This window comes from Idiotropiscis lumnitzeri, chromosome 3 (assembly GCF_059441095.1).
Source record: "Idiotropiscis lumnitzeri isolate Australia: NSW breed Sydney's pygmy pipehorse chromosome 3, RoL_Ilum_1.0, whole genome shotgun sequence".
In the NCBI taxonomy this organism is placed as follows: domain Eukaryota; kingdom Metazoa; phylum Chordata; class Actinopteri; order Syngnathiformes; family Syngnathidae; genus Idiotropiscis; species Idiotropiscis lumnitzeri.
This window is the reverse complement of record NC_142393.1, coordinates 1,432,501-1,453,086: the sequence shown is the minus strand read 5'-3', so window position 1 is coordinate 1,453,086 and position 20,586 is coordinate 1,432,501. Positions and strand designations below refer to the sequence as shown.

At 42.4% G+C, this 20,586-nt stretch overlaps 1 protein-coding gene across 2 annotated transcripts; it reads left to right on the top strand.

The window, feature by feature from the left end:
• Positions 1–860: 860 nt before the first annotated feature.
• sp5l (Sp5 transcription factor-like) lies at positions 861–20,569 on the top strand. 2 transcript variants are annotated; one of them, XM_088291078.1, is made up of 3 exons: positions 861–910; positions 10,294–10,440; positions 18,759–20,569. In XM_088291078.1, the coding sequence occupies exons 1-3, from the start codon at positions 878–880 to the stop codon at positions 19,806–19,808; spliced, it is 1,230 nt and encodes a 409-aa protein (XP_088147204.1). In that variant the 5' UTR covers positions 861–877; the 3' UTR covers positions 19,809–20,569. The 2 variants fall into 2 exon arrangements, with proteins under 2 accessions (XP_088147204.1, XP_088147205.1); XM_088291079.1 differs by lacking the exons at positions 861–910; positions 10,294–10,440 and adding an exon at positions 17,406–17,690 and having other exon boundaries at positions 18,759–20,566.
• The last annotated feature ends 17 nt before the right edge of the window (positions 20,570–20,586 follow it).

The following is a 20,586-nucleotide window of genomic DNA, read 5'->3' as shown; positions in this document are numbered from 1 at the left end:
CGTAGTCTCTTGATGACTCACACAAGTCTGGAATGGCTTAAAAAGCATCAGGAAAAGGCTTGATGAGATGCTGACGATTGGGGTCCTCTTTTAAAAGTAGGAGCCAAACACAAAAAGCATCAATTGCCCTCAATCTGGCGATCCATTCAAGATTGTTGCTCGAGGACTGAGAATGACGAGAGAAAGGTCAGGGAGCAGCCACAAAGTTTACGGTAGCAACTTGTTAATGATCTGAGGGCAGTTGGAACCTTCAGTTGTCCACAAAACAATTAGTAAGTTGAAAAGCTCCTGAGGCTCAAGAAGAAGCATAGGGTCATTAAAAACAACAACAACAAATGTCTCATTGCTTTGCTTACTCGCTACATTCCCCCCACCGTCCACTAACATGAAAAAAAAGAAAAACATCTTTTTAGATTGTGATTGTGTGATTTTTACTCAACTGTAACTGATTTTCTGTTGATTACAAAACTCAGCAAACCACAATAGAAATCCAGCTCGACACTATTATCAGACTCAAGATTTGAGATTTATTTTCGTTGTTGAGTAACGCCAGCAGATACACGATACCCTCGGTAGTAGAAGCTGCTCGTAAAATAAAACATGGAAGCAGCGCCCCCTTGTGGAAGAGAGCAGTAGAGCCCGTGCCGGAAAAGACCTCAAAGTTGCTTTGTGTCACGTGCACGGCCGGCTCGCCTTTTAGACCAAGTCACCAAGCATGCCCATGCCAAGTCCAGGTCTCCGAGATCTCCAACCTGTTTTAGACGCATCCCAACTGCAACACTCCTGATTCAAAGCATCAGGATTTTGCTAATCTTACTAATGAGCCGCTCATTCCAATCAGGTGTGTCGGAATAGCGATACACCTAAAACAGGCTGGATGGGCGACCTGCGAACTTTGCAAGCTGAGCTGGTAAGCGCAAACTGTCTTCAGGCTCTTAAACGATCAAGTGTGGTGCAGAATGAGAAATGTTTCGACGCTCTGGTGGGCAATCGTGCCTTTGATTAGTTTGTTTTCTCAGTGGCTTTGGTCCATTTCTCAGATCAGAAATGACATTTTCCAAATAGTATGTATTGTCAAAACAATTTGTCCAAATAGCAAAACATCATGACTCCCTGCAAAAGGCATTTCCTTTCTCAAATCTTTCCAAAGTAAGTAATACATTTGAAATTAGAGCGTAGTCTTCCGTCACCTTACGTTCCTGTCTTTTGGGCCCCAAATTCTCATCTACTTTACATCTCCACAATTATCTTCACTTGCTGTGAGCATTCTCAGCTAATGTGCCTTCATTAGAATAATAGAAGATCGGTCTGGGAAAAGAATTTCAAATGGAAATGTATAGAATAGAAACATAGTTGAGATATTATGACAATCTGTGTCAAGCATTTTGCATGTAAGGACTTATATGATGAACTAAAACGAAGCCGGGTGTCAATTTAGAAGTACAATATTGTGGGGGGGGGGGGGGACGTTTATAGAAAAATTGAAGAATATTTTCACCTCAAACTGATTCATCCATCTTGATCCTCCTTACAATTTCTTCCTTTTTTTTTTTGAAGATCAAGCAATGGCAAAAAAGTTGAATAATTCTGCTTCTTTGATCTACACACACACACACACACACACACATCCACAAGTGAGAGTTAATTTCCATTTTTGATTTTTCCTTTCTGTAAGAGTGCCAGCGTCAAGATTTACCTTGGTGTGCAAATGCGCTGGAATAGGTTAAAAGGAAAGCTCGATGCTCTCTCAAAGCACAAGTGCAGATGTGATGAAGTTAATTAAAAATTTAGCGATTCCTTTCTCCCATCCCAATTTAGGTTGCATCAAATAGGAGAAAACAAGACGGCGGGAAAAAAATGACTTGTGAGAGAAGTCTGTGCATGTAACGGCAAGACTTTGTGGAAAGTTAAATTCATGCATTTCATCCAGATTTTGGCAACCTTTTGCTTATTTCCATACGGCATGCCCCTGGAATTTGATTTAATGAAACTATATGCTCAGAAATTTTGAGGGACATCTCAACCAACAAATGGGATATGCCAAATATTATATCGTGAAAAAGGTGGACTTCAAAAAAATTTTCTGGTCGTCATTTGCAACGTTGGCAACTTTCAGACTCTTTTTGCATCGCTGTTTCATCAGACTATTCAATGATGGAAATATTTTCGGAGGAAAGGCTTCATTTAACTTATGTGCTTTGTACATCACTGACTGTCCTCGTATCGTTCCTGATTTCCTTTGAAAATATTGATTAGCACGTTCCGTTCAGTGTTTGTCTTTGCAAAATATTGCAATATTGTATTGCAAATAATGCTAACGTATGTCCGATTTTGCCGTTATTAATATTAAGAAGCTTTTGCTCAGGCATTTTGAAACCTTTCATTCCATGCATTAGCTCAAATTGGAATGTGGGGGCGTTGTGAGTCGTGTGCATCCGTAACTTTCTATCTTCTCATTCCCGCTTTCTCCAAACCAGGCAAGTTACAGAAATGTAATTTTACAAAAAGATCCACTGCAAGTTATTTGTTTTTGACATTTCTTGACACGCTCTGTGTGATGTCAACGAAAACACATTTGCACCCCCCCCCCACCTCCACCTCCAAAGCCTTCCCCATCATCCAGCCGACACCAACAAGTAGCCGGCTTCATGTGTTTCCGAAAATTGCGTCAGTGTGTTGACACAGACAACAAACCTTCTACCAACTCTTCGATCCCCTCCCAAATCGTCTTGCCATCCAAAAGAAAGGATGTCAGGTCTCAAGGTGCTGAAAGAGCCCCCCCCCCCCCACACACACACCAACGCCCCTCCTCCACGTGTGGAGGATGCTCCAGGAGGGTAGCAGCGGGTGGGTTGGAGGGGGTTTGCGTCTGCACAGGTGTTGCAGCTGCATTCGTACATAATTCCTCTCTGTGCTAGCTAGCCTCCATGTGCTGCCTCCTCCCAGTGGGACGACGCGGGCGCGCACGCGGGCGCGCGCACACACGCGCTCTTCCTTCCACTGAGTGATATTGCAAGCAGCAGCCTCGCGCCTGTGATGTGCATGCGCGGGGCCCCCCCCCCGGTCCTCGGTGAATAGCGCTTGACTTGTTCAATTTGTTTCGAAGGCTCGTTGGGCGCTTTGAAGCCACACTTTTTAGCATAAATCATAACCTGTCTCCTCGCGCACAACTGCTTTGAAATGCAACATCTGCTTCTGAATCCCCCTGCTTTACAATTAGTTGGGCAACATCAAGACATTGACTCCAAATCGTTTTTTGTTTTTTTTTGTTCTTGATGATGAACCGCTTTGAGGCTTGGTCGACGTTTGGGTCGCCATGCCAGGATGATGTGCACTTTTTTTTTTTGAACTCAGACATGTCAACGCGTTCACCTACTTGGGAGGTGTCATGCTTGTTTACTCTTCCGTCAACACTCTCCAGCTTGCCTGTTTGTTGGTTTGTTTTGCAAAGCACAACCTTCTGTTCAGCTTTCCAAGTCCCAGAGAGCAACCCGACTGTGACGCCGGAAAGCTCGGCCTGTCACTCTCCGTTTGTCTGAATGACGTTGAAAGTAGAACACGCGCCACGGCCAGGTGGAGAAACCTTCGCGCGCCAACTCTCTGCAACTTTGCCTGATGAAGTTCGTCGAGCTCAAATCTTGAACTCATTGCAAAGCGATGCGGCAAATATTGTGATGTCAAGTCAATCGGTGGGGGAGATATGTAGGAATACGTAAATCCGAGCTCTCAGAACATCAGGTCGGGGCATTAAGAATTATTTTTGCCTGTTGAAGAGGAAACTAACAATCCCAATAATATATTTTTCTTTCCTCCAAATGAAAGTATTTGATCAGTCGTCATCAATTGACTTTAGTGAGGTGCAAATGTGCACCGCAAGGATTAGATGAAAGAGCGTGCGTGTCATTTGCGCCCCTCCTCCGTGGCTTCACAGCGCACATGCACGCACCTAAAGAGCAGGCTGAGGCTGATCCATGGCACAGCTCTGACAGGATGACACTTGGCCTCACATTACGCAGCCTGAGCTGACGGAGCGGCTTAACGCGGAGTGGCAGCGCAGGACGGCGTTTACAAATAAATGGCGCGCCGCTTTTGGCGCGTTGGCGCGCTGGCTGGCTGGCTGGGAGGCGCTCCTCTATCGCGGCGCCTGCTTTGCACGCCTCGTTTCAGATGGAGTCTTGCCATGAGATCCGGTTAGCATGCCCAATTTAGGCCCCCTACCCAGATGGCATGTTGGGGCGTCACATGTAATATTTATGACGTTTCAGGTTTGGCCTCCTATCGTATTTGTCTCTCTTTTGTTAGCGAGAGCAAGACTTAAAGCACAAGGATGAGAAGTATTAACAGGATCAGTGTTTGTTATGTTGGATAAGCCACACCTCCTTTCCAAAACACTTTGCTCAACTACCAAGAATTTGAACTCCGGATAAAAGTGCATTTTGGTTGCAAAACAAACTTACACCGTTGAGTTAATACTCGCTGAGGAGAGCGCCACTGCCAACTACTGGAGTGGATGTGCAATTACACTTTATTGTAGTATGGCGGGAAAAAAAGCCCAGGGTCACACACGCCCCCCTCAGCATCGCACCGCACTCGTAGGGGGACCCGCCCCACTATTTGAGAAAGACTCTGGGGGTGTCTGATAGGGTTGTTGGGGAGAAGGACGCCGTCCGCTCTGCACGGGGATTTATAGACATTTTTCCGAAATGCCCAATTGCCTCCCCGCCTTGCCGGTAACTACATTATCTTGTAGAAGACAGGCTTTCCCCAAGTAGCATCAAACAAGATTTTTATTTATTTTTAATTTTTTAGTTTTAAAAAAAAAAAAAAAAAAAAAATTGGTAGCCATGAAAACGGTGTCATTGTTAATAATTTAAGTGACATAAGCCAGCACTGCTAATTCTAAAGGCCCTGCCTGGCCAGATTTGATTGACATGCCAGCACGGAGGCTGAAAAAAAAAAAAAAAAAAAAAAAAGACGCCTACAACTTCTCCATATTGCAAGCAGTGCAGAAGCGAGAAATGCTACAAAATAAAGACGATAGCCTGTTGGGAATACGTTGATACAATTTTAAAATTTAGCCTATCCGATGTTTCGGTTTCTCAATTTGTTCTTTAACTTTTCAACACTTGTGAATCCATTTGATTTTCTTTCGTAATGCTTCAGAGCATCCCACATTTTTTCCTTTCATTTCTTCTCGTTGATTGAATCGGTCAATTAGCTGATTCTGCGTCGCTGTTGTTTTTTTTCCTCACCGGTCAATTTACCTCGGTGGCGATAATGAAAAATGAATAAATGAAATCATCTGCGATGACTCGTGCTTGCATCCTCGGCATACCAGAGCCGATTGAATCCCAATGACAGGTGCTCCCGTCGCCCAGCGCCGGAGAACAAAGCTTTAAGATCAATTGGCAGCGTTCCCCGGATGCTACAATACACACGTGAACTTGATGGCTGTAAATGATGGCGTCAAGCGTTACAGCTCATTATTTACCTTTGTTCGCCTTTGTCTAACTGTGTTCAGAGACGCTTTAGGATTGATAATCCCGTTGTTGTTGTTTTTTTTCCCCCTTTTGTCTCTGCGTTTGCGTTTTTATTATTCATTCCATGTGGCAATGCAACGACAAACGATTGTTGGGAATTCATCTTTTTAGGGAATTTACACAGCAAAGAGGCTATGAATAAACAATTCCGCTATTCCTCGATAAATTAGTTGTCATCAATTTTGAATGCCAGACGGGAAAATGGATTCGCAGGGATTTCGAGCGCTTGGAAAAGAAGCAGCAGCGCAAGTTGCAGTCTCGTGGTGCATGTGCGATATTGGGCCAGCCATCCATCAATATTTAGTCCAAAAAAATTCATCATAAAAGTTGCTGTGTCATTGAATTGCTAAATGTGAATGTATTTTTCCTGACCCAAGTGTGTTTTTGTGGCCTTTTCCTTTGGAATAATAACGCCGCTGGTCAACAATCAATTTTAATCGGAGATGACTTTATGAGTCCCGCAGCATCATTTTAAAGATGATTTCATTTAATTGTTTCAAATTTATTTTCTAGTGCATCAGGTTTTTCATTATTTTTCATAAATATTCTTAAATATGTTACTACAAAATATATGACATGAAAACCAAGATATGCTAGGGAAAAAAAGTGAGGGCAGATTTGAAATCATTGCATTCAATTGATCGTGGAAAATTGACATGCATCTCTGATTAAATGATTTAGGCAATATTTTGTGACTGTTGAAATTAATTTAAAAAAAGACTTTGGCAGCATTTTTGACAAAATGGAAAATTGTTTTTTATCACGTGCTCTCGTATGAATATAGAAAGCATCCAGTATGACTTTCATGGTTGACACAATTCATCGTCAATGAAATCTAAATTAGTTTCAAGAGGAAGTCAGCCCCAATTTTTTCGAAACTCTGCATTCTGTTTTGTGGAATATTCGTGAAGCAGTAAAAGCCACAGGATTTTAGCCATGTCCGTTTTGTCACTTCTGTCGATTTGAAAATGACATCCCAGTTGCTCAAGGCTCCGCTAGTGACCAATCATGGCTCAGCTTCAGAAAAAAAAGGTGATTAGTCCGAGCAACTATGACAGAGGTGAGAAAATGACTTTTATGATACCCGGGGGGGGCGTGTGTGACCCTGGGGAACATTCTTTTTTTTTTCCCGCTGTTCGACAATTAGGTGTAATTGCACATCCACTCCAGTAGTTGGCGGTGGCGCTCTCGTTGCCCATGGTGCACAATGAGCACTAACTTGACGGTGTCGGTTTGTTTTGCAATGAAAATACAATTATTTATAGTTGCGGCGGGGGCACAAAGTGTTTTCTTCTTGCTCGGAAGGGGGCGTAAGAGAAAATAATTGAGAAGCACTGAGATAATACACGATGAATGATGCCAAAACATTTTTTCTGTTGTGTTTTTCTGGGATATGTTTAAGCCCTCGTAAGAGAATTGGCGCGTCTGGACTTTTCCACACTCATTCAAAAAGTGAATTTGAATATTTCAGTATAATTTGTTTTTTTTTTGTTTTTTTTTCAGGAGTGTATCGAAGCATTTGCGAGGAGGCAGCAGCCGCCTGCGTCACTCTCGTTGCAAGTTGAGCGACTCCGGGAGTCCTCAACCTCCCGCACATCAAACGTGCCGCAACCTTCCGACGCGAGTCGTATTCTGTCGAGGTGATGAAATGATTATGAAGCAGCATGAAAGCGACATGCGCCAGATGGACTGTGTTCGTCTTTAGCGCAGTCGAGCCCCGGCGCTCCACTCGCCTTTGATAAAACATGAAACGTATGCTCGGCTCACACTTTCAACAGTCACCGTGTTGCTTTTGCGGCGCTTCCCAAAAGTCAATTGCATTTTTGCCACGCGACGTTCATCGTCTTCCGATTGTAGGACGGCCTCCAACCGGCTTGCAAATGCGCTTTGTGAACGTTACGGACGGTGGTTTTATTTCGGAGAAGGCGAAGAAGGCCGCCCGTATCTTCAATGCCTTTTCTTTTTTTGCCACGTTCTCTCACTTGCCTTCCCTTTCGTCTTCCGTCTCTGGGAGTATGGGTGCATGTCAAGCGATTGTTGAATTGAAATATTGATGTGAAGTATCAAAGCGTGGCGTAGCACTCTTGTGTTTCCAGAACTAACCATGAAGCGCTTTGATCAGATACTCCTGTGATCTGACTTCTGAAGTTGTTAAGAGTGCTGGAAAACAAAATGCAAACAAACTTCAAGTGCTCTTGGTATTGATAAAAGTTTCCTTTGACAAGTGGAGATGGGACCTGTCTGCCTGACTGGAGATTTTACCGTGGGTTTCAGGAGGGGAGGGGGGGGTGCTCCCATGTTAATGGGCAAGTAATGTGTGCCTCATTGTACTTTTGACCCTCGCCAATAATCCCAAGTGGAAACGGCATCAACAAATTCACATTGCACATCCCATAACTTTTATTTTATTTTGGACTTTTTTGGACCCTCAAAACAAACAGTACAGCACAGTAACAAATGAAACCGTCACTGTTTTATGGCTCTGTAAGCAACAACTATTTGAAGGCAAACGGTGGAGGAACACATATAGACAGATAATATAAGAATACCCACCGGCATTTACTTTTTATCCTCTGCAAAGAATGACTAATATTACTGCGTAATTTACAATAACGTGAATGGAAAAATGCTGCAAAAAATGTTCCTTACCTTCTTTTTGTTTATTTTGGTCATGTATGTTTTGTGAAGTACATTATTGCAGATATAGACTTTATTTTTACTTTACTAAATTAAATTACCATTAGTTTTTTCTGCCTGAAATATATTTTGAATTTCAACCCGGAAAGGTGACGTGAAATATGAGAAGACGCATGCCGCACCAATTTGGAAAGCATCTCTGGATGACTTTGACCAGCGTTTGTCGATCCGTCAAAGAAGAGACCATAAAGTGAATTAAGGAGCGTCAGGTTGAAAGCAAAATGGCCTCGGCCTTTTTGAATATTTCTCAAGTGGTTTCCATTTCATGTCGTCAAAGCAAAAACATACAAACGTAGCAAAGACTCTCTTGAAACTTCTTCCGCAAACTAGCGAAATTTAGCTCCTCCCCAAACCTCCAAAGATCTTAGAACAGTTGAGCGCTATCGCTTCAACCTACTTTCGTGACCTCAATGACCAATTTCCTATTAGAGGATTCGCCACCTTCTAGTGCGTGAATTTATGATCGCAAGCCAAGAATAGGTGAAGATTCACTCTTTGGGAAACAAATTTATTCTCCCGTCATAAGGATGAAATGAGATCAAATTCCGTGTTTGTGTTATTGGGCAGCGCAACAAAGTTGTACGTTGAATGTGATTCGTGGAGACGCGAGCTCTCGTCGTGATTCTCAAGCCAAATTGGCCGTCAAGCGCGCAATTCATTCTGATGACAAGATTGGATGAGCCAATTGGAATTAATCAATTATTCATTGATGGTTTGACATTTTTGTAGGAAATGAATTGTTCTTGTCAATTTTGAAACATTTGTGGCGTATGCAATCAAAAGCAAAAAAAAAAAAAAAAATGTTTCTTTGCTCTTCTTTGAAAGACAGACGTTTGGCAGAGTTACACATCACAACATGGAAAATAATTAGGAGCATGGGGACCTTGGTAATGAGTGCGAGAGCGCTTTAAAACCATAACGAGACGGGTGGCATGGCAGGAGCTTTTCCAGGACACGCGTCTGCATCACGGCCGTCTTTAGACGCTCCAAAAAAAAAAAAAAACACTCATGATAGTCGCGAATTTCATGGAATTGAGTTTTACTCTCCAGTGGGTTTTTTTTCATCCTTTCATTCAGGCCACAATGTTTTTCAATTGGCTTGCGTATCACGTAAAGCGAGCCCAGCTGATAGGACAAGTCCCTGAAGGCACCGTCATGTGTCTTCTCAGTTGATACTCGCATGTACAGTCAAGTTTGCGTTTTTATCAGACAAATTTGGCGTTCCGAAATGAAACACGTCCATTGTGTCGCTACGCTAGCTTGCGAGTTCCCAAGTTCCGTATGATGAACCACGCCATGGTAGGCTTTGAGGCTCAAAAACGATTTGAGGCACAGTTCACTGGTAATAAAAAATGGGGAGCGATATTTAATTGAGAAAATAAAATAAATGCATTTTACAGAAAGAGTGTTTGATGAAATTATTTTTTTTCTTTTTACACATTTCATACACAAAGCAACTAAATGTGGATGCTAATGCACTCGGCATAGCGACGTGGCTCATGTGTAGAGTGGGCGTGTCCCAACCTGGCCGTTGTGGGTTCCGACCTCAACCACACTGAGTCGCCGTGTGTACAAAATGTGCTGTCTAAATAAAACAGCATCACATTAAATGGCCTTAAAAAGAATAAATAAATAAAGTGTAAAACTGTCGACTGAAAAAACTTTTTTTCACTCCCCACCTTTTTGTGATTTGCCCATTTAAGAAAGTAACATGTCAACTGTTAATTTAAGATGATCAATTTTATTAGATGTTTAGAAAAAAAAGATTTTTTATTGTTACTCCATCATACTAATGTCATTTTTTTGTAATAGCGTCATTGCAAAGAATGATGGAGCAGAGCTTTGCGATCCGACTTGAATTACCACGCTCGCAACTCAAATCGTCTTTCCCCATTGAAATGAATGGAATTGCCATTAATTCACTCCAGGCGCCAAATTTTATTGCACATTTTTAAGTAAGAAAATCAAATCTGTATAATGCAGGTCTTAAAAAGAAAATGCAGTAATGACATCATTAAAAAAAAAAAAGAAAATAATTCAACCATTTATGTCACAGGGTTTGCTCCTTCTGCTGTGCGCATCGTGGCCACCAGGAGGCAGTGCAATACGGATAAACAAGAAGATTGTCACAGCTCCTCAGTCAGCTGCACAAATGAGTCTTTCGTCGCAGAGAATAAAGAATATTTGCCTGTCAGCATTAAAGGTGAGCAACGCTACAGTATGTGGTTGTTTGAAATACAAGAAGTTTCATTCTCTTTGTTTTTTTGTTTAGTTAGCCAGTCACGTTGGAAACCGGTGGTGACATTAAATAGCTCAAAGCCTCTTTTTTGTCTGGCTGCTCCTTGTTGAGAAAAGAGTTGAGTTCAATGCCACCATCGAGTGGCCGTATCTTACATTATTATGTCAGTCAAAGCAAAAAAAAACAATCGCCCGAACGATGGCTTGTATCTCAAAAGATTTGTGCGTCAGGCCACTTGTGTCTCAAGGCGCCACTGAATTGTATCATAATATTCAGATTGTCTTTGCTTGCTTTGAGCCTGCTAAAAGCTCATTCAAGCTCAACGTTTGACCATGCCGGCCTCAAAGCGAAGCACACAATTGCGAGCAGGAAACAGACTCGTAAGTGAGCGATCAAATTGTTGCGCTGTAATGTCCAGCTGTTGATGTTGCTCATGATCGCCATGAAACGGAGTGTCATGCTAATTACGGCCCAGCCTGTCCTTGTCCCGGAGCTCAATGCTTGCGGGCTTAGCAAAAGCCGCATGTTGTCTTCCTCATCCATTAGGCCACATTTGTCACATGAGGGCCGTTGAGTCAGCGGCGCGCTGTAAAGCCGCCTCTTTGACATGGCCACCAGCACAAAGGCCGCCCTCCTGCGTCGCAGATCGTCCTTTTCTCGTGCAGATGGTCAAGACAGCTGGGACAATTTAGTGATGAGGCTTTTAAAACTTCAAACTGCCTCCGGGCATGATAAAAAAGAAAAAAAAAAACAGATTGACTAGCCACTTAAATATGCTGACAAGCTTGAGGAGTTTTTCCTAAAACAAAATAAAAAAAAAAAAACACTTAATGACGTGCTAGCTCGATTGTACTGTAAAGTATTTAATACTCGCTGAGAAAAACAAAGCAAACAACCTGTTTGACAATTGAGCCTGCTGCGTCAAACATTTGATTTGAAATGATTCACTTCATGCCACTTGCTCGGTCGACTGCGCTTTGTGTTTGAGATCGCTATCGTCACGCGACACAATGAAGCGTCAAGATGACGACAAGCCACATGCACTTTTGACCTCCACCATCTTGACTCGGAAATGCTCGCACCTGAAGTTTAAACTTTGAGTTTGAATCGGATTTGGCAGCGGTGAGGGCGAGCGCGGCCTTTTCTGCCCGATCGGAAGCGCGGGCCCACATTTGCAAACTTCATTTGAGTGTTTGTTCCGTGAAGTTGTTCTCGTTTCTTCCCAACAGTCTATTGCCTTCATTTTGGGAGTGTTTCTATTTGCTGTAACGGCATCCATTCTATATTTTTGGCCAATCCGATTTCAGCCTCTACCTGTTGTTGCCGTGGCAACAGCCTTCAGAATTCGTAGTGCTGACCATGAAGGTTATTATTGTTTTGTAATATTAATGAGTTCGTTTTTGTTTCGTTTTGAGTTTCATTTGTGAAATTTAGGTAGTTATAATTAGTTTTCAGGGCATCTTTGTTCATTTTTATTAGTTTTGTTTTGACTAAAACACTTTGTTTTAGTTTAGTTGGCGTTAGTTTAAGTATTAGTTTTTATTGTTTAAAAAAAAGGGTTTTACACGTGTTCAAGATTAGAAAAACAAAATGGTAAGTATTCGATCGTGAAAATTCTAAAAGTAATATTTTTTGGAACATTTTTGATAATCCAGCGTACAATTTAACAGTCCAAGTGCAGAGCATGATTCCGTTTCTAAAGTTAGATGTCGGCATGCATGCACGCTAATTAAATAAAGCTCTCGGATGCCGTGCTTGCCAATTCAGTTGCCAACTTCTAAAGTCGATTTGTGAATTGAATTCTTGGTGAGAAATATTTAACCCAGTTTGACAGTGTGCAATTTTATTTCAATTTTTTTGTATTCATATATGCAACAAAAATGGAGACGACTTTGTACCTAGCGTTGAATTTCGGGCCAACAGTTTGTGAGCCACCGGAGCCAAAAAACACGCAAACTCACCTCTTAGGACGGACATCGTCTGGTGGCTCTTATGTTATTGGCTGCTGCTTGATGACGTTGCTTAACTCATTCACTACCATTGACGGCTACAGACGTCAAAGATCTTTTTTTTTTTTTCTTAATTCAGCTGGTAGCGAATGAGTTAATGTGGCCTACAGGAAGAAGACTACAACTCCCGGACGAATGTTCGACCTTCCCTTTTTCGGGCTAAAGGCCGTGCAGTAATATTGGAATGAACACGTTTAAAATCATCCCAAAGGCTCGTGTTTTAAATGAATTGCCAAAGACAAAAACAAAGGACATTTTCACAATAATTATTTTAAGTTTTATAAGCGTAAAATGTAATTTCAGTTGTTTGTTTTTTTTAACATTTTTTTATTCAATTTCTGTCTTAGTTATTTTGTTAGTTTTTGTGAACTAAAACAAGCTTGGTACGGACCGATGTAACAAATTGGCGATGGCAATGGGACTGTTTGGTTAACCACTCGCATTTGAAACGGATCCTCACAGGGCGGACCAAAACATTTTTCCGTTCACCGATTGGATGATTTGAGACAAATAAAAGGTGGAGCGACAAAACATGCCAGTAGCGATGTGCACACATGAATTCATTTTCCTCATCAGCATTTAAAGGCCAACTTCTCCAAATGACGCACATGGCACAGTTGTGTCATGTTTTCCGTTTTTCGATGGTGTCTGTATTGAGCGGCGGATTAACTCAAGTAAGTCCCCACTGAAGGCCCACGTACCAAAAGTACGGCAGTTGAATACGACGAACATCGTCGTTACTCGCCTGGAAAAAGCGCCAGAGGTTTTAGCGAGGAAGGCGTGCGGCCGCCTTGCAGTCAGTCAGTCAGAGCAGACGGCAAATGTGTGACGGGTCGGGCCTGATTAGCGGCCATCTCAGCAGCTGTTTGATGAACAGAGGGACCTCTTTCTCTGGAAAAGAGTTTTCCCTTGAAAACGGTGCAAGCCGTATCCAGGTCTATTTAAATGAGCTAACATGGGGAAGGTAAGCAGAGCCACATGAGCATTGTTTTCACAGTTCAAAGTGAGGAGAGAGTACTTTGCACTTCAAAGCCACTCATCTGGGAGGCAGTGCGCTGGGGGTGCGGGCGGGGGTGGGGGGGGGGATATTTGGGAAGGAGGAGGGGGTTGATGAGAGGGGACAGGAAATAAGAGTCGGGGTAATTAACAACTTCTGCTCCGTAATAAAGCCGAGACGTCGCATACAGTCGCTGTGCCTGCAAGACACGTCCTCGTGTCATCCTTCCTCATCCACCGTGCTCGCTTTCATCCTTGGGAATGCGACCCATCGCTTAGATTCAAGTTGAAAAAAACAAAAAGATGTCATTCCAGCTGTAGTGACCTTCACAGAAGCTTCACACGCATCTCTGGTGAAACATTTCCAACGTGTGATCTCAATTTTGGCAAGAGACGAATATTTATCTTGTCGCAAAATCTTCCTTGCATCATTCAAACTCCACTTGGGCAAAAATATGTTGCATACATTCTTGCGGAAACGTGTGATTCGAATTTGCTTCATTTGCAACTTGCCGGTTTGCTTTTATTGCACTCGGGCTGCAGATACAAACAAACCAGCTACACAATACAAGACAAATCGATAGAAATATACAAAGGCTGTCCAATTTAAAGCGTTAACTCTGAGATGAATTAAAATAAAAAAAATAATGCTGTAAAATATTTTACCTCAGTTTTATTTATTTAAAAAATCATTTGCATACTTTGCAACGCCATTTTGTATATATTCGCTGTACATCCTTAGCACATCATCCCAGAACAAAAACACCCTCCTCGAGTTATCACTTGGCCTTGCAAAGTAACACTGCAGGAGTGTGAAGCTTTTATAACTAAATGTGCTTTGCAAGTTTTGAGAATTGTTTTGAAGAAAAATGCCTGCAAAGATGACTCCGCTTAGATCGTAAGAAAGAAAGTTATTAGAACAGTCCTTGAATTCAAATATACCTCATATTTGGTGATTTTACATTCATTACAATATATTATTCAAGTAAATATTTGTTACAAGCTTCACAAAAAAATAGTTGTTGAAAAATGTGATTTATCGCAATTAATCACCGAATTTTTTGGGGAATAATTAGTGAAAAAAATTAATTGCCTGACAGAACTAAAATATACACGCCGACCATGTTAAAATCACTAAAACGCATCATATAAAATAAAAAAATAGCCCCAATATTTGCAGACGTGAGACTGGTGTCGTGTCGCGCTTCAGTTGCTGTTTTTTGATTCGCCCAGAAAAAGAGAAAAGTTTTTATCCAAAAAAGTTGACTACATTTGCTCCGCTTTTATCAAGTCAAAAGAACTCATTTGGTGAAACATTCAAGGACAAAAACTGGTCTGCTCTTTGCACCAAAACTTCCCGGAAACTAACAATCGCAAACCTAAATCGTTTCTGTAATTTTGTAACTTAATGCCGATAAGAAGTAGAGCGAGATGACATTTTTTGAGACCGCACTAAAATGATTTGGTTATTCGAATGAGATGAATGCGATCTCCAAACTCTTCTCACTTGTTTTGCTGTCATTGTAATGGGACTTGAGCTGCCTTCTCCTTGAGGTGTGTTTATTTAGGGATTGCAGTGGGCGCAACACAAGCAACAGCAGATAAGTGGCGAGCTGCGAATTTACATGAGAAGCGGGTTCCCAGCCTGGGTTTCAACTCTTAACATTGTAATGGTGAGCAGACTTACAGAATGAGATTAAGCCTCAATCTGCATTTAATGGAGCACATCTGAAGCGGCCTCCACTTGAACTGGCAAATGTGAGAATGTCACACAGGGCGGCCTATTTGATGTGTCACCTACTGGTGAGAACTCACTTTGATTGAGTTTTATCAATTAGCTGTGTGTGTGTGCGTGTGTGACAGCTACTCATTCTTCTATGGCACGTTAAAGTTTAGAATTCAGAAAGCTCACGGCATCCATGCCAAGATGTCGTCACCTCAATTTGATTTCGGCAGGTGGTCGCACACAATTTTAAAAAAAAAATGGATCCTGGAGACTTGCTTTAAAAAAAGGATCTGGATCCAGATCCTTTTATTTTGATGAAATGAAATGGAGTCGATTTAACCCAGCATTTTTCTTTTTCAGTGAAAGCCTGAAAATGTGGAATTTTATCGGCAAAAGATTGAGTCAGCACAGGATTATGTTGATGTTTCATTTGCTAACTGGAAATCCAACGGCACACTTTCCCCATTTAAAAATGTGCTGTTGTGTTCTGAATAAATCTATTATTATTCAAATTCCCACGGTGGAGTTGAAGCAGTAGTTGTGGAGATAAAAATAATTTCTGACTGAGCTGCTGTTATGTATGTGAGATGTTTTTTATTTAAGCGACTAAGCAGGTTTTTGTTCCTCGCCGTAGATTTGCAAAAAGTGACTGAACTTTGATATGTTGTGTGAGGTTTCTCGTTTGGAGAGTAAAACGTGACAAAAGTAACAAAGAAGTGACCTTTAAAAAGATTCCCACTGGGATTTTGAAATCATGCATATAGTACTCCTATATCTGTTGCTTCGATTCCTTATTAGCCAGTCGAGATTTCAATCTCAATTAAAGCAGAAGTGCTGATAGGTTGTGACATGATTTATAATTTTTTTTTGTTGGTTTTTAAATTATTCGAGGCCAACCTTGGAGAGTCACAAGATGGTTTGGCTGAGACACATTTCAAAAAAAGCTCTTGACGAAGCATATTACGAGATATGAAAGTGTCAGGGCTGCAAGTGTGATGCACACTTCTGCCTGCAGGGGCGCTGTAACAAGACTTTGTCTTCTTTCTGCTCCATTTCATGACAAATCGGAAAACATTTATACTCCTGTTTGTGTTTATTCTTTTCTAAATAATAAATGGAGGAAATGAAATGAACAACGCCGCCACGGGAAGTCGCCAAAAGCAGAGAAGAAGCAGCCAGAAAAGAAACATTCTTATAGACTGACGACCAGTTGGAGCTTCTGCTTCGGACGGAAAGCCCAAATCACCGCCAAGGTGACGAACATCAGACATGTTGTTCAACCGTAGTTATTCTTGATGATGAAAATTGAGACAACGGCGTCAAGTATGTATCGCCGAACTGCGAGGGCAGCGTTTTGACATTCATCCACTCTGGAAAAAAAAAAATCCCTGGCCGGGCAAGACTCTCTCTTGTGCTACCACAAAAGAATCACTGAATTAAAAACAAATATGAGTTGGATTGAGTTTTGAACCAAGTCCGGTTCAATTTTCACACACACAGCACAGCTCACATGTTGAACATTTGCATATTTTGAACATTTATTCAAGTCCAATTGTGATGTAACTCATCGTATTGAACATTTAATAATTGAATCACCGACTAAAGAAAAAAAATGCTGTGTTGAATTGATTCCATTTTATTGCACAAATCAAAATCATCCGGATCCAAATATTCAACTTCAAAAATGCATCTGGATTCAGATGAACTTATTTTGTGCGACCACTTGACCAAATTAATTTGAGTAAATTCAACAGAAACCTTTTTCGAGTGCTTTTTTTTTTCTTGTACGGTCCGACAGAATAGCGATAATGTTTGAACTGTGGATCATGTAACAGTAAAAGATAAAGATAAAGATAAAGATGTCCTTTATTAGTCCCACAATGGGGAAATTTGAAGTGTTGTAGCGAACACAAAGACTTTTTAGGACGCAATCTTACATTTGGGAAGCTTCTTGTCCTAAACTTGCATTTTACATAGTTGGAAAAAAGTCATCGAATTGACACTAGATTGACACTGCAGTTGCGTTCATTTCAATAGAGGGGAGGAGTCAGTTGTGGGGGGTCATCTTTTGGTTGAAATTAGAAGGTGCCCACCCCTTCATCTGACGACCCCCTCGCCCCCCGCCCACCCTTGCTCTCCTGCATCATACTAGAGAGAGACCCCGTTGAGCGGATCTTTTGCCTCTATAAAGACGAGCAGCGGCTCCGAACGGTTCAGGAGTTGATCGCAAGGATTTGGCGCACGCATCTTCCTTGCCACGCTTGTGGACCACCGCGACCACCTTCCAGCAGACAGCCACGTGGCGTGGACTTGGTTTTGAATGCCGCGGGATTGTCGCCAGGAGTGAGAGCGTCACTTTGGTCGACTTTGCAGCCACGCGTGGACGTTTTGCGTCGCATTTGCGCGGACGACGAGTGACGCGAGGACACATGGCGGCGCTCACCATACAAAGAACTGACAACTTTTTGCACACCTTTTTGCAGGTTTGTTTGTTTGTTTGTTTGTTCTTTGATTGACAGCCACGTTTCAAATCAGAAGGCAGGGCGTGCACTTGTATTTGGAGTTTGTTTCAGTAGAATTCAGCGTAGCTCCTGGATTGAAACAAGTCTGTTCATAAAAATATATTAGCACACGGTCACGTGTTTTATTTCCATTCTGATTAACTGTTACTGATGAATTGATTTGCTGTGGGCCAGCTACACACAGTTAGGAATCATTGACTCGATTGATATATTTGTGTTGTTCACATTAACACGACTGCACTCATTTGGGGGGACGTGATCAAGCCACAACATAAACCTACATTACATAAATTTAATTATTTTACTGTAGAAATAAGTTGAACATCTTTTTATGATTTAAATCATAATCTACAGAAAATGGGGGTGTTGGTTGGGTACAAACCAAACATTTATGAAAAGTACACACATTTTTTTGCTGTTGATTTAACATACACTGAAAAAAAGTTTTTGCTGAATAAACTCAATTTTATTTAAATTTTATTTTTATGAAGGGTATCACAAGATAAAATCATGATTTTATTTGATGTACAAATTAAAATCATGATTTTATTTGATGTACAAATTAAAATCATGATTTTATTTGATGTACAAAATAAAATCATGATTTTATTTGATGCACAAATTAAAATCATGATTTTATTTGCCGCACAAAATAAAATCATGATTTTATTCTATGCAACACCTTGATGACAGAAAATTGAGTAAATTCAACACAGCATTTTTTTTTCAGTGTAGCGTAAGTGTTTGTAAATTTTGTAAAGTAATGATTCCTTTTGCTCACGAGTAGAAATGAATACAGTCTGAGCCACTCACAAACGTATTTCCTTTTGGATCAACCTCTTGCACGTCGTTGTATTTCTTCTACTTACGTATTAATTTTGTGTGTTCTCTCCCAAAATGCATCTTGTTCAAATATGGCATATCATTATTAAGACATTGAGCTTCCTTTGCACCGCATTTTGTATTCATGGCCATGTTGTGACTATTCTGTTTGTTTTTGTGTGCGTGTGTGTTTTGACCGGCAAACAGGACCGCACGCCCAGCTCCTCTCCAGAGGGCGCCCCCAACGCCCTCTCCTTCCTGGCCACCACCTGCAGCCAAGCCTGGCAGGTGGGCAGCAGCGCCGGCTGCGAGGGCTCCCAGTTCCCCTACGAGGGCAGCGTCAGCTCCGCTTCCGGCATGTTCCAGCTGTGGAGCAACGACATGGCGCCCAGCACAGCCCTCAGCACACACCAGATGACCTTCACCGTGCCCAAGGTGCAGTTTCCCGCCCACGTGCAGCACCACCATCACCCCCACCACCACCACCATCACCCCCACCACGAGCTTCCTCTCACCCCGCCGGCCGAGCCCGCTTCATCCTACTCGTTCGAACTGTCCCCCGTCAAAGTGTTGTCCTCGCAGCCGCAGGCCAACGGCTCCTACTACCCGCAACACAGCAGCAGCGTGGGACAAAACTTCCCCTGCTTCCTCCAGAACTCCTCAGCGCGCCATCCGCTGCCGGGAGGCCACGGCGACGAAGGGCAGCAGTGGTGGAGCCTTCCCCAAAGCAACGCCGCGCCCTCCAACCATCCCTTCGCCCTGAGCAGACAGCTGGTGCTGGGCCACCAGCCGCAGATCGCCGCCCTCCTGCAGGGGACCTCCAAGGGCCTGCTCAGCTCCACGCGCCGCTGTCGGCGCTGCAAGTGCCCCAACTGCCAAGCCGGCGGCGGCGGCGGCGCTGGCGCTGGCCTGGAGTTTGGCAAGAAGAGACTGCACATCTGCCACATTCCCGAGTGCGGCAAAGTGTACAAGAAGACGTCGCACCTGAAGGCGCACCTGCGCTGGCACGCCGGCGAGCGGCCCTTCATCTGCAACTGGCTCTTCTGCGGCAAAAGCTTCACGCGCTCGGACGAGCTGCAGAGGCACCTGCGCACGCACACCGGCGAGAAACGTTTCGGCTGCCAGCAGTGCGGCAAAAGGTTCATGAGGAGTGACCACCTCTCCAAACACGTCAAGACCCACCAGAGCAGGAAGAGCAGGCCGGGGCAGCCGGCGCACGCCTCGGACACGCTGCTCGCCAACATCAAGAGCGAGTAAACGGCTGCCGTCCCGCTTTTGCCAAATTCCAAATCCAAACTCACTTGACCGTGTTTGCTTTGCACGCCCGCAAAAAATTGAATTTACCCCATTTTATTTCTTCAAGTAGCAGCATGGAATAAAATCTTCTGGCTCCTGATAGATTTTTTTCTACTTAAGAAAAAAGAGCTGCATTGAGATGATTTTATTTCCTACATTATTTGACAAGATAAAATTGATTCAATTCAACAAAAAGTCCCCTTCAGAAGCAGGCGAGCAAAAAAATAAATAAATAAATACGTTACAGGTCACAAAGGTTGCAGTAAAACGATGACATGCTTTTTCTAGATTTGAAATTAATGTGAAAATGGAGAAGAGAAAAAAACAAACATTTTTTCTTCACAAGTTTGAGCAGGATGACCTCGCCTTTGTGCACTTCAAGGTAAGCCATACAAGCAAGCCCGGGATCGGGATGAATGCATCGCAATTCCAAGATGTCAATTTGAATAATTACGCATTGGAATTGTCACTCGTTTGCTTTCCAAATTTTTTTTTTTAATTTTCAGATTCAGAAATTGTGTGCGGAGCATTCCACGTTCACTGTAAATGATGTAAAAATGCAAACCGTTTTCGGGTTAATGGCTGCATGTGAATTTGAATAAACAATCTCCATGTTGAATTCCGCAAAGTTACTTTCTCACACCTGGACAAGCAAACGCAATGATGACAATGGCTTGAACTTTGTTTTTTTTCTTTTTCCTCCATTCACTAAATGCGTGAATTCCCGTGCACGGAGCCC

Excerpts from the sequence above, each read along its gene's own strand:
- sp5l (XM_088291078.1), top strand. The coding sequence starts at position 878 with ATGGGCGACCTGCGAACTTTGCAAGCTGAGCTG. Across the intron at positions 911-10,293 it reads GAACTTTGCAAGCTGAGCTG|GGTTTGCTCCTTCTGCTGTG; the intron begins GTAAGCGCAAAC and ends TTTATGTCACAG. Across the intron at positions 10,441-18,758 it reads TTTGCCTGTCAGCATTAAAG|GACCGCACGCCCAGCTCCTC; the intron begins GTGAGCAACGCT and ends ACCGGCAAACAG.